Source organism: Montipora capricornis, chromosome 7, assembly GCF_036669925.1.
Source record: "Montipora capricornis isolate CH-2021 chromosome 7, ASM3666992v2, whole genome shotgun sequence".
NCBI lineage: Eukaryota > Metazoa > Cnidaria > Anthozoa > Scleractinia > Acroporidae > Montipora > Montipora capricornis.
In genome coordinates, this window is record NC_090889.1 from 7,597,222 (window position 1) to 7,612,221 (window position 15,000).

Genomic DNA, 15,000 nt, shown 5'->3' on the forward strand with positions numbered 1-15,000 from the left:
AATAACTCTCCAACTTTCTTTAGTCTTTGACTTTGATTTCTTCTGATAATTTTATTTGTGTTGTAGGTAATATTTCCCAAATTGGTACCTCACCTCTAAAATAGAATAATAAATCTTGAGGGGTTTAGAAGCATTGCAAGCTTCCCCAAAAGTGACGAGAGCAGGGCAAATTTAAATTGAAGAAAATTGTATTCATATTGAAGATAAAGTATTGACGTGAATAGTAAATAAGAATTGGTATGATATATCTCTTATTCTATTCTGGCAGAGTTTGTACACAGACCAAAAACAGTTATTGTGGATTGGTCACTTTGCTTCTGAGCCCTATGGCTTTTGTTGACATTATATCTGACATTGTTCAAACTGTATATTTAGTTACTAGTAAGCTCTAAAAATGGTTCAAAACTAAACTCTTGTACTAAAAGAGATTTTAAATAGCAAAATTCTTCACGTTTCAAATTCAACTCAGAAATACAAACCTGATTCGATTTTTCAGTTCATAGCAATTTTAATAAGCAAGATACTATACCAGTATGATCACCAAAGGAAGGTATCAGTTTAATATTAACTGTTAGTGTCTTACTTTGGAAATTTCCTATTCACGTTAACAAATAAATGGAAAACATAAACGTTTCCTGATTTTGGTGAAATGAAAGCAGGACTTGTCACTTCCAACAATTTACAATCATTCTGTTTAAAGCATGAGAAGCTCTTCTTTGATTATTTACAAAACACCATATCCTTGGTTTTCCCTCCACAACTTTTGTGTGAGCACATTTCTGATCCTAGTTGCTTGGTGATAGGTATCCCTTATTGGATGGCAGTTTGTCATGTTAAGAAGACGCCTAATAATATCCCTGAGTCTTCTCTGGTTTGTGGCAGCATCCACAATTCCATCAATCTGTCTACACAAAGTCTCCCCCTGTTCGATACAAATGTTATTTAACACAATACATGCAAGAGCGTTGTGTCTGACTTCTTCTTGTGTACTCTCACATTTCCTCTGAAGGACTCGCCATCTGCCTTTGAGCTCACCGTATGCCTCTTCAATGGACATTCTTGCCCTGCTTAGCCTGTAATTAAGTACTGCTGTAATGAGGTCAACACAGCACTAGTATAAGGTTTCATCAACCAGCTTTGAAATGGGAAGGCAGAATCACCCAAAATCAGTGGAGGGACATTAACACCTTCAACATCTTTTCCAATATCAGGTATTGTTTGTCCACGTGTTATTTTACTCCAGAGGTTCGTTGAATGAAAGATAATCGAATCGTGGGAATTCCCAGGGAATCCACAGCTTGCCCAGACAAATCTGCGCCTGGCATCTACCATGCCCATGAGGACAATTGAAGAGAAAATTTTTAAATTGTGGTACTCTTTGTAAGCTTGTAATCCACCTGCAGGACACTTCAAAGGAATGTGGCATCCATCTATGGCAGCCCAACTGCAGGGGAACTGCCGTAGTTCCTCCATATCCAATATTTTCTCCCGGAATTCCTCTTCGTTTCTTGGGAAATGTCGGGTAACTTGATCACTCCACAGATTGTTGACAATTGCCTTTGTAACTTCACTTGCAATACCGCATTTGTTGAGTTGCCTAGGCCGGTCACCTCTGCTATTGTATAGAAATAGTCTCCTCGAGCCAAATGGTAAAGGCAAACTGCTAGCCTAAATGCTGGTGGAATTGGATCCTCTGCGACAGTGTCTCGTTATAAATCATGTTCAATTCGGCTAAAAATAAAATTAAATGTTTCCTTGGACACACGGAAAGTCTTCTTGAACCTAGTTTCACTGTATATATTCCATACATGATCAAACCAACCGTTGTTTCATTGCAGACGTCGGCAAGATCGAGCTGCTACAGCCTTCTCCGAAGAAATGAGGAGTGTAGTAAGGACAAAAATTCGTAACAACCACATCCGCCTTGCTTCCAAAAGAAAAAGAATTTTCTGTTGTAGTTCTACCCGTCGTCTTCTCGAGTCTTGCAGGAATTTTATTTGCAAGAGTTTCCACTTTGTTTTCGAATACCGCGCCATATTTAAAATGAATACCGCTGATTCAATTTTACGTGGCTCTACTAATATCTGATTTAAGTTCGAATCTGGCACGACATCTGAATCAAAGTCGGGATTCTGGCGTGCTACGGTCAAACCTAATTGCAATTAAGTTCGGCACGGCAGAAGCACGACGTCTGAACCAGGCCTCAGGCCCGGTTCAGGACGGTTTAAAAGGTAGTGTTAGAGCAAAAATATGACAGAATTTCAAAGAATTTCAAACCAAATCAGTATACACATGCTAAAAACGAAACTGGGTGAGCGTCAATTGTGTGGTATCAAAGATATGAATGATCAAAATTGAGAGGTCGTACCTTCTAGCAAAATTTCCTATTAGACAAAGGAATGTCCACAGGCTTGACGCGCAGGGCCCCCGCACAATCTGTTTGTGTAACCGTTTGTAATTTTAAATAAGTGTATTGGATTCATCGTTTGCTTCTTCTGTAGCGATATATCGATAAATATGTGCATGGACTAACGCTAAACAAACGTTGTATTACCTTGCTTGCGGTGTACTGTCGTTCTTTCGCCTCAGAAGTGGTATTTTGAGCGATTTTGAAGATTTACTGTGCCTCTCAATAGAAGGACAAGGGTAGAAGCTATTTTTTTTCCGGAACGGCTCCATCACCAGAAAATCGCATGGCTCCGCTTTGAAAATTCGCAGGACAATGGCCAAAAGACTCACGCCTCTTCTCGTACTTTTCGATCGAAAATTCATCCAAACGGCCCGGAGCTAGCCCTCGAAGAAAATCAAAATCCTTCCGAGCGGTCGAGACGCGTAACACTTTTCACGTGTGCCAGCCTGCTGATCGTCTTTTAGGTTTCTGATTGGACGCCGTTTGAGGTTGACACTTGGCTGGCCCGCGTGAAAAGTGTTACACATCACGACTGCTTGCCCGAATGGGATTATGATTTTTTCGAGGGCTAGCTCTGGGCCATTTGGATGAATTTTCGAGCGAGAAGTACGAGAAGAAGCGTGAATCTTTCAGCCATTCTCCTGCGAAGTTTCAAAGCTTTCTGGGGAAAAATTGCCCGGTGCTGGAGCCGTTCAAAAAATTAACATCCACCCTTGTCCTTCTATTGAGAAGCACAGGAAACAGCGAACTCGAAATCTTCAAAATCGCTCAAAATACCAGTTCTGAAGCGAAAGAACGACAGTACACAGCAGGTAAGGTAATACAACGTTTATTTAGCGTTAGTCCATCCACATATTTATCGATATATCGCTACAGAAGAAGCAAACGGTGATTCCAATGCATTTATTATAAAATTACAAACGGTTACCCTAACATATTGTGCGGGCTCCCTGTGGACGCAGAGGTACTGATGGAGCACGTCTATTCCATTCGACGGAATTCCTCACCACTTCCCAGGTCACCTCTCTTTCTTCTCTAGACAGAGCATCGCAGTACACCAGAGGGATCCCGAAGAGGTTGATATTCAAGCAGCTCAGGAAGAGAGTAAATTTAACCAAGCAAAAAAGGAAGCCTTAGCGGCAATACATCTTGACCATCCGTTGATTTACGATCAGTACAACCTTTGTGCAATGGTGGTGGATGGCACTTTGAAGCTCCTGAAACTACCCATGCTGCAGCACATGTGTGAAGACCTTGGCCTCGATATACCACCCAAGTCCATGCGAAAAAAAAGCCCCATAAATGGCACTGTTAAAAGACAACACTAGCAAAAGTACTTGCCAAAGATGACTTGGTCACTGCGTTTCCTGTCAATTTGGCCTGGACGGGAGAACGAAGGGTTGACTGGGGTCCAATCGTCAGTTGCTGCTCATTTTATTTTAATAAGTGCGCATAACCAGGCTCCATAAATGGCACTGTTAAAAGACATCACTAGCAAAAGTACTTGCCAAAAATAATTTGGTCACTGCGTTTCCTGTCAATTTGGCCTGGACGGGAGAACGAAGGGCTGACTCGTGTCCAATCGTCAGTTACTGCTCATTTTATTTTAATAAGTGCGCATAACCAGGCCCCATAAATGGCACTGTTAAAAGACATCACTAGCAAAAGTACTTGCCAAAAATAATTTGGTCACTGCGTTTCCTGTCAATTTGGCCTGGACGGGAGAACGAAGGGCTGTCTCGTGTCCAATCGTCAGTTACTGCTCATTTTATTTTAATAAGTGCGCATAACCAGATTTTCTCTTTTATTAATTACCCTTTTTACACCCTTACCTGTATGGCCTCCCATGTCTTTCGATCATCCCTATAACTTTTACGAGATTACTGAGGACAAGCCAGTAAAATAATTCACCGCCCCTTTAGGAGCCAACCATTAGAAAAACGACGAAGGTGGGAGTATTCAGTCTACAACTTTTTTTTTTGCTTGCAGGTTATACGTATACTTGAAGCTTTTTTATTAATTTAGTTGTGGTTCTTACCAGTGCATTTTTTCTCTACTCTCAACAGGATCTGTACGTAGTTGTATTAAAGGCGTCGGAACGTATTACAATGAATTGCTCGTTTCAAACCATCCACTGACCATCTTCTTTGGTAATCTATTTATACAACATACGTATGTAAACGAGGATGCAATTTTATTCCTAAAGAAACAAAAAGAACAAAACAACACTTCTCATGCAACGATAACGATATTAATACACAGCATGAATGGATCAAAAGAAACCTTTCGTTAGGTTGCGTGACATAAATGTTTACCAAGTTTGAAGGTCAAAAGTTCAAGTTAACAACATCTTAGCGGCAATTACAGTTTTCCCCAGAAGTTGTCCAGTGTTGAGTTTCCCGTAAACTTCTCTCAATTTCTCCTCAATATGGACTGTGAATCCATTTGCGATCCTCCTGGGGGTGATGCGCTGTTGGCTCAAGGGATCTACTTAACTATATATATATATATATATGCACAAGTTACGAGGGTCTCTTGAGCCAACAGCGCATCCCTGCCCCCAGGAGGATCACAAATGGATTCACAGTCCAAGCCTTGGCGAAATGTAGTAAATTAATGACGTTTGAAAGGACCAAGGACGGAGAACCCCTGGACGACATTTTTCATTGGGAGAAAAACGTTTTATGCCCTGAACGAGATTTAAACCCACGTACCCCTGACCTATTCAGTTCTATTCAGTCCTATTCAGTTGACGAAAGGAGAGCCCACAGAATAGTTGGGATTCTACTCTAATATGACCTGATATGGATATTTTTGCTGCGCGCGCCATCGTCAAGTGACATTCCCGTTCTGTTGCTAAATCAGTCTATTGTGCGATTAGAAGGGCCTGGGGAAGAAGTCCGTTGTGTACGCAGTCAATTCGTCAAAAGGTATCTTTCATAATTCCGTTTCGGAATCTGTAATCACCTTTGGAAAAAAAGCATTTCGACAAGTCTAAATAAATGAGGAGACGACTACACTAGAGAGAAAGACACAGAATTTAAGCACATTGTCTGGTGTTATTGATCCGTTCCGAGTTTTGTCAATCCGATCCGATCCGATCCGGATTTTGCCAACGGCCTCATTTATGTCTTTGATACCGCACAATAGACGCTCATTCAGTTTTCGTTTTTTAGGATATTTAGACTGATTTGGTTTGAAATTCTTTAAAGTTTTGTCATATATTTGCTCTACCACTACCTTTTAAAAGCGTGCCCTTTATTAAATGAAACCGTCCGCCAGGTCGTGCATGCATTTCAGTGAAACGGACACTGCGTGCGTTTAAAAGAAATGTAAACAACTACAAAAATAATTCTCGATACCTTTCGCATTGCAGTGGAGTACATTTCTTGTACCTAAAATATTAAAAATATTAACTTATCGTGTGAATCACGATGCCTTTTGACAGAAAACTAAACATATTTAATATGGTAAATAAGTTCAGTTTGGAAATCGCGATAAAAGAAGTCACTTACATAAACCAGTATTAATGAAAATGTCTTTGAATTGAGTAATATATGGTTCACGTTCGGATTTGTGCCCTCAAATACGATTTTCAGTCACTTTTAATACTTCGAAAAGACTACTTCGCATTTTTTTTAAGCTTTCCAAGCTACAAGCCGGAAATTAGTCCGTTTGACGATTCTATATGAATAATTAGCACCAGTTTGCTTTCAAATTTCGCGTCATTTAGCTCGCTCAGGTTACAAACATTTCTGATATTTTCGTAGGGAAGCGTTCCGAGTTCGTGCATGAAACTTGACACAAAAAATGAATAATAGCAATATTTGAAGAATATGAAGTAAAAAGGTTATAAAATGAGGTACCAGGTACATTTTTATCGCGTTATATATCACCCATTTTCCATTTTTATGTTATGCAGCCTTTGAGGATGTTCTTTAAAGAGTTTAGAAAATCACAATTTTAACATATACGTAAACATGGAAATAATGGTCAAGTCTTAAAAAATGATTTGTCTCAGATAAATGATGAATTATTGAAATAGGAGCAATAATCAATGCATTAAAATAAATAGAATAAATACGTAGCTAAATAACATAATAAATGTAAATAGAGTTTTAGTTTTCAAATCATAGGATGCAAAAAAACCAAAGCCAAAACAACAAACCAGGTAATTTTACAGAAAAATTCATTCCTGAGTTGATTTTAGAAAACAACAAACAACATTATACAGCATTACATAGTCTCAGTATGACAGCTAGTTGGAATAATATAAGACCAGAATGTTAAAACAACACATTACAAATTTCAAAACACAGTTCAGTGGTTATGGCACAAAATTTTCCAAAATAAGCAATTAAATTGATAATTTATATATAAGTTGTTCTCTATTGAGTAAATCTATATGTGCATTTGCAACAAACACTAGAACAAGATCACTTCCTTTTGAAATTATAATTTCATAAGGAGCATAATTATCTAGGGAATAAAATAAATACAAAATTACTTCTGAACTTACCTTTTACATTGCAGACCAATACTTTGGGAACAATACTTTAAAACCAAAGTTTGAAAGAAAACCTCGTAGCAATATTGATCTTCAAAATTGGTGTGATTATGTCAACAGATAGTTAATCGAGGGACTGGTTATGAAACCTTAGAACCTTCAAAAGCGAGAACAATGTCGTTGCAATCGATGTTGAATTGACCGTGACCCTGCACAATCTTTTGTTTTTGCTTCGCACGGGTTTGCAAATTAGTTGCGCATAATTTAATCGAAGGATTTGATTGGTTATCTTCTCGAAAAAAGGTGTATTTTGAGCAGGGTCAAGGCGGAAAATACGGACAAAAACATGAAACAAAGGAACTTGTCGAGTTTCATAACCATCTCCATGTATTAACTATGGTCAACATTAAAATAAAAGGCATTTTTAGTCGAAAAGAACATATGCCAAAAAACCAGAGTCCGTGCATAATCAACCTTGATTCCTATGAAAACACAGGAACGCATTGGGTAGCATGTGCACCATTTCATGAAAATAAAAAGACTTTACGTTATTTCGATTCATTTGGTATGCATTAGAGCGAGCTTCAATCGAGTGTCGTAAAACCAAAACCAAAGTAATTACTTTGGCCAATCAAAAAGGACGGAGGCAATCCAGTAAACCAATACAATTGTATAATGTTTGACAAAAGCATTTCTAATATTTAGACGAAAAATTATATTTAATATTAGAGAAGTTAAACAAATTTATTAATATAATTAATTTTGAAGTATTGTTTTCATGTATGTCTTCTATTGACAAGCACTAAATAATGAATGGATCATCGAATACTGATCTGATTTAACAATAAAAACAAACAATTTTAATTGATAAAAAAGTTCCCACTACGTTTGGAAAAGTTGAAACTCTTTTTGACTAGTTTATCACTGGAAACCAGATTGACATGTGAATAACGCCATCACATGTCATCTCTCTTCCTTGGTACTGAATCATCCCTAACAGAACATGTACACACTCACAGACACACCCAAACCCAGTTTCACGAGCCATAAAATATGCAAGGTACTTTCGGGTCATCAATATTCAAGAAAAAAACCTACAAAAACGGCAATGGAGCGATTCATCCCCGATAACTCATTTTATACTCAGCTTTTTATCAATTACAGCATGACCTGAAGAATCCGAAAGTTGAGGGAAATTAAAAAAACAAATTGCACAAGATAGTAATAATTTGAACCTATTTCAAAACTCTTCTTGCTAACATTGGATGTCTTCTTTTTTTCTGACAGACGTTACTATTTAGAAAGAATCATAAACATTGAACAGAACACAGATCCCAAGAAGGGAAATCGTTTTCTCCTTGAACTTCAACTAGGCCTGTATGGATCAGACCTAAGTTTCCGGCTTTCAGATTATATCTTTGTTCCAAATGAAGAGAAGGAGCTTTGCTTTCCCATAGGAATGCAATGGGAGAGCTCTGCAACAGTCTATTTTGTGCTGCCTGTCAAGAATCAAGGAAAATGGTTACATCACTTTGCTTCTCAGCTGATCAATACGTCCAAAGAAACTAGTGATTTAAACTTCCATGTTATTATTATTGATTTTGAGAGTCAGGACATTGACATTGAAAGAGTGTTTGATGTCTGGCCATTAAAGGAACGCTACACATTGATCAACATGATGGGACCTTTTTACAAAACATTGGCTATACAGAAAGGTGTTGAAGCTGTTCCAAATGGAAATGATATAGTTTTTCTATTTGATCTTCATATTGATGTTCCTATTGGACTTCTGGATTGTATCAGAAAGGTGCGATTTCTTAAAACGAGTCTACTTTGAAGGGTATTCTAAAACGGGTGCAATTTCTTCTCACCACCTTGCCTGATGCAAGCTGTGTTGTATGCATCTGCGTAAAGACTTTCTTACAGCAGTTTTGGATGAATTATCACGGTAGTTTGTTTTGACAGTCGAACTGTTGTGGATAATTTGTCTCAATGGATGATCCATCCTTTTCCCTGTATTTGCTTTAAGACAAATTATCAGACGAAATACAGTGGAACCTCCATGTAAGGGACACCCTTGGAACCAGGGAAGGTGTCCCCTGAATAAAGGTTGGGTTGGATACAAAGATTAGTATGAACAGTTTTCCGGGACCAAATTCTGTGTCCCCTGAATGGAGGTGTCCCAAAGGAGAGGTTCCAGTGTATCTCAATTTGCCCAAGCTCATCCCAGACGGGTGATCTGTCTCTAGGAAAAATTCACCCACTCCGAAGAACCTCTTAGTATTTTAAAGTATGCAGTGGAACCTCTCCTTTGGGACACCTCCATTCAGGGGACACAGAAAATGGTCATACTAATCTTTGTATCCAACCCAACATCTATTCAGGGGACACCTGCCCTGGTCCCGAGGGTGTCCGTGAATGGAAGTTCCACTGTACTATGAAATCCTGCATCAGTTATCGTAGGCACAAACTTTGTTCAATTCCCAGAGTTTGCACGATAAAAATATTGTTTGCAATAATTTGTTTGTATCTTTTTTTATACAGCACACTATTAAGGGCAAGATGGTTTATGCTCCAACAGTGGGGCGGCTTGAGTGTGGCGTTTTTCCAAATGATCCCAAAGGATTTTGGGAACAAGATGGTTATGGGATTTTAAGTGTATTCAAAGCAGATTGGAATACATTTGGAGGTATTATTATCATGTTCACTACAATTCCCCATTTCAGAAACTTAGTTGGGTTGACCACAGGAACCCCAAGCTCACTACATGAAAACTTACTTCACTTTTTAGCGGTGTTGTGAAATAAAGGTTTGTACCCAACGGTTTTGTCGCAAATGGCGTAAAATGTAATGTTTTGTGAATAAAGTTGGCTGACCTTTTTGCCGCTATGTTTTCTTTGTTATTTGCCGGCGTCTCGGACCGTTTTAAAGCGTTTTGGGCGAGTTAGCACTAATTTGGTGTTTCATTGCTCAGGCCATCCAAATGAAATCTTTTGTTTCCCATCGCCCGCCCGACCCATTTTTCTCGAAAAGTAAAAAAAAAAAAAAAGAGAAAAACCAGATTCACTAGTCAAAGAAGCAAGTACTTTAATTTACAAGCACACGATCTTGTGTTATTAACAACAATTGGTATGATATGATGTCCTTGTCTTTAATTGACATCGATATATATACTAAGTTTTTTAAAGGCTGTTTAGACATTTGGTAGTCGTGTTAATATACATCTTTTACCATCTGATTATAAATCTTACAGATTAAAAGTGAAATTTAATATGCAAAAGAAAGTGACTGAATGTTTCCTTGGAAAAGAACATTTCGTCAACACAACTTTTTTCATTAAACAGTAACTTACAAAAAGTCTTGCTTGACAGTTTCAATCTTATTATGGGGTCGACTGAAAGTTTAGTTTTAACACAGAGCTGCATTCGAAGCCTGTTCTTCCTCTTCTTTCTGACTGGTGCTGTTGCCGTTTTCGGCTCGGAGACAACAGGTTTCTCGCACATTGTAACCAGGCTTTCTTACTTAGCAGCCCGGCTTTCTCTGGAACCCAGACCCCTTCAAGTGTTCATTAATTTTTTTTGCCCGCCCGACCCACCGTCACAAGAGACAGGCTCCGGAAAAGACTCCTCTTAGCGCTAGGTCGTCGAAAACGCTTCAAAACAGTCTGACACGGCGGCAACTTTTATTCACAAAACAACACATTTTATGCCGTTTGAAACAAAGCTGTTGAGTTCCCATACAAACCTTTGTTTTGACGCTTCGTAACACAACACCGCTAGAAAGTGAAGTACGTTTTCATGTAGTGAGCTTGTGAAATTAGATTGTGATACATTTCTTTTCTTTTCATTACTGACCTGAAACATTTAGTTTTTTCGATACTAGATTATCCGTCATTTTTTCAACAAGGTAATTAAATAAGGCAATCAACTCAACATAAGTTTCTCTTAAGTCACATGCATCGGTAAGGTCGGGTAACGAAGAAAACACTTAGTAATAAAAACGTGTGAGTTTGTAATGTGGAAGCTGTGAAGTATAACTTGCAATTTACATGACTGTGAGAGGTTTTTGGGGATTTTGTCGCAAAAATCAATTGGCAACATGATGGTTATGGAAGTTTAAATGAATTCAAAACAGATTGGAACACATTCCAAGATATGTTTTCCCACTCAAAATACATACTTTGAAGTGTGTTCCAATCTGTTTTGAATACAGTTAAAACTCTATAACCATCGTGTTGCCAAATGATTTTCGCGACAAAATCCCCCAAAAACCACTCACGGTCATGGGTGTACCACACATACTTCCATAGTAAAAGCCCCTAAAAATGTTGACATGTTAAATTCTCTAGCGTTAGACAGAGTAAAAGACATAAGTGGCGTTTCAGGGGTTAAAGGATTAAGTTGTATATGACTGTGTGCTACCCTGTCCAAATGCCCTATTACTTAAAACAACCTGCATGTTATGAGGATATTAATGTGCGAAAGTAAATATCCTGCACTTATTGTATGGCCACCGTTGTACAAATTCCTAGCTCCCTCATATGGAATTTTAATGTAACATCTTAGTTTTCTCTTTTTAAACTTTTTATTTTAAAATTTAGGAATCAACGTTGAAGAATACACTACCAAGTGGGGAGGTGAAGACTGGGATTTGGTTGATCGAATTCTCTCAGTTGGACTGGAAATTGAACGACTCAAACAGCCTGGTCTGTTCCATTACTATCATTCACGTACGGGCATGTGGCAGTAGACTGTGATCAATTGTTGATTCTTAAAAGGAGCCTCGAATCGAACAAAAATAGTAAATCCAGTAACATCTGCAGTCGAATTTGTTAATTTTTTTTTCAAATAAAGCGTTTGTGTCACTACAGAATAAGTTAAAACTGGAGGAAAAATTTTAGAAAGAGTAGAAAAGAGTGTCATTGTTGGAAGGACTGGGATTCCAAAAAGGCGAAATCACTAAGATATATCTGTGCAAAGCCATCAATAGCCTTGCATGTAGGGAATGGAACCTTGAAATAAGTGCAAGCCCTTATAAAGGTCTGAGGGACACTCAGTACTTGATAACTAGAAATAGATGTTGAACATTGCAAGTTTTAAATCCACTTTCAGTTAGCGCACTGAACAATTTTCTTTTAGGCTGTAAAACGCCATGCTCCTTGATTTATTGCTATCAGAATGCATCATGGGAACATGTACAACTATGAAAATGTCAACAGATGAAATGAAATACATGGATATTACGATACGCACCTTCCACTATAGAGTGACTGCATTTTGAAATGTAATTTTTACGTGGGATGCCACAAGCATACCGCGTCACAAAACCAGTCGAATGTATATTTTTTTCTTCTTAGTGGTCACAAATGTGAATTCCCCACGGATATTGACTTAACTCCGATCGGGGAACCTAAATTTATGCCCTTCAGAATTTTCACACTCCCTTACGGCGATTAAAATACCCACATTCTCCCTAGCTTTTTGGCATTCTGAAAGCGCGTTTAACTACTCGGCCACGGTGACATAGTTATCATTTTGTGATGATATGAGAGCAAACATTTAGTTTGGAATCCTTTCCGCCCGCGATGATTGACACAGTATTAAATCTCACATCTGAAAGTATTTGATAAAGTGGACAGACGAGTTTTCTTTGAGAACGGCAAGCTTTTAATGTAAGGGGAATTTGCTACGTTATTTCTAGATCTTGTTTCGTTCTTGTGTGTTCCACTGTAAACTTTATTGCATAGACCGAATACTCCAATCGACCTGTTTCTTACGAACCAGTTTGTTCAGTCGTCCCAAAATATTTTGTGAAACAAACAAGTGTGTTCAATTGGCCATTGTGCCAAAAGTTTTGTGATTCGAACCGGTGTGTTTATTTGGCCATTGAGTAAACATTCGCTATTAGGAAGCACTGTTTGGGAATTCCAACGCCATTCCTCTCTATGTAGAAATAAAAACCGTGAAAAGAACATTGCGAAAAAGCATTTAACGACCAAATTCAAAGAGAAAGCAAGTATAAAAAAAGAAAGGACCGAAGTCGTGTAATGACTTTCCCGATATGATTTCGATCTCGGGTTCTTTTGCATGTAAATGCACAGCTCAGCCGTACGTCACGAAGACAATCATTTACATAGTTGCTTCTTTGCGGTGTGTTTTGTGTAAGTTTGATGCAAAGGAGCAAAAAATTGCTTCCTAGCTCATTCTTTGAGTGGACGAGGCATGAATTTGATGGAAGAGGGTTAGATAGAAGTTGCAGGCGGCGAACGGTAGTGATTTTACAATCATTTAAATTTAGAAAGACGCGTGGGGGTATATACACGGATGCACTACTCGGGATGTACTGATTGTACATGAAATGAAATGAAATGATGTAACAGTTTCATGTTAAAGGTTAATACTTGTAACTGACATTGTCATCGGACAAGCGATATGACAAGCAAAAGTTTTGAGCGGAAGATGACAATAATAAGTATTGCTTATGGCAGCAAGAAATCACTCAAGATAAGTATGCCCATTCTAAAGAGAATGTTTAACTCTAGCTATCTTGGCAGTCAAATCGTCTGTTAGCCCCCTCGGGTCTTAAAGGGTTAAATACTTTATTTTACAATAAATAACTTCTAGTTAAATTACAGATTAATCTTTCTGGTAATCTCTCGCCATTTTCCAAAGTTCACCCGTTGTTGTAGTTCACTGTAACTGGACAATTTGTGTTAACTGTTTTTGCATTCCACGGATACGCCCTTTTTGGCGTCTTGTTGGAAAAAATATATTGTTATTATCAAATAGGACCTTTCAAAATTAGAGTACTTGCTTAATTAGAACATTTAATAATGGGGTTTACATAGCGATATCACTCTTCATTATTGTGATATATATGCAGTTCTACAATGCGTTCCAATGATATTTTGAAATATCTTTATTTGAATTTTGCTCCGATGGTTCTTTTTGTAATACTGAAGAGCATTAAGGGGAGCATTTAATAAAGTTTAACCCTAATTGCTGGCTTTCACTCACGTAATTAAAGTACATTTGTTGTTGTTGTTGTTTTTTTTTTCATGGAAGTAAAAGGAAACGTTTGCATAAGAATAGAGCTCAATTTGCGAAGGACTAGTTTCGATCAGCCGTATAACTTTAAACAAAATCATGCATACATAATTTTTCTTACAATGCTTTGCAAAACATTCTGTGTTCATATTGTAATCAATCTTAAATACAGTTGCACCTGATTATCACGATTATGCTGTACTTTGTGACACACCATTATATCTCCACCATCCCCGGCCATGATAGATTATTTCGAAGAAAATTTGATAGAATTTTCGGTTTGCTGCACTTAACGTGACTGGTCATTTTCATCGGACAATACTTCAGAATTGTGGGTTCAGTATTTTCCATGAGAAGCCCAGTAATCTCCTTGTGACAAACTCTAGCGGTGATGACGCCAAGCTGAACGGACGCGGCTCCGAGCTCTCTCCAACAAATGTTCAAGAAATGATCCTTAGTAGCTTTACTATGTCCGTGTGATAACTTTTTGAGTATATTAACTGTTGAGAAGCGAATGTCTGCCAGACTGACAAGGTCTATAGCAAAGCAGCGAACCGAAATGCCAGATACTGAAGCGAAGTAAGACGCAGTAGTTGCAAAGATGGACGACTTGCTCGCAGCTAAAGATGAACAAGAGTCGAAGTTGAACGCCATCCTGCTCAAGTTAGAGAGTTTGGAAAAAAAGTCAAAAGAAAACTGCTCAAGATGTCAGCGAATTGAAAGATAGTTATAAACTTTTAGACCTCGATGTGAATGAGATTAAATGCGCTCTTGCAGAAAAGGCGAATCGCAGAGAAATAAACACGCTCAACAAAAAGATTGAGTGACTTGGAGAACAGGTCCAGGAGGAACAACGTAGTCATATGGGGCTTAAAGGAAGGCGCCGAAAAAGATTGCAGCTCCGTAGAAGAATTCTTAAGGAAAGAACTTTTCAGTAAACACATGTGCCTTGAAAATATTGAAGTTATGCGAGCGCACCGTACGAGGATCAACCAAGCGGCTGCGAGCGCTAGCGCTCCGCAGTCAAGGCCTATCCA

General features: G+C 38.3%; 1 protein-coding gene across 1 annotated transcript in view; it reads left to right on the forward strand.

Annotated features, from left to right (window-relative positions):
• The window catches only part of LOC138058139 (beta-1,4-N-acetylgalactosaminyltransferase 3-like), an 18,187-nt gene extending 6,521 nt beyond the window's left edge, over positions 1 to 11,666 (forward strand). The window contains exons 2-4 of the mRNA XM_068904021.1: positions 8,205 to 8,724; positions 9,462 to 9,606; positions 11,518 to 11,666. Coding sequence (XP_068760122.1) covers positions 8,205 to 8,724; positions 9,462 to 9,606; positions 11,518 to 11,666 — 814 coding nt within the window. The remainder of the gene's footprint in view (positions 1 to 8,204; positions 8,725 to 9,461; positions 9,607 to 11,517) is intronic.
• Positions 11,667 to 15,000: the final 3,334 nt, after the last annotated feature.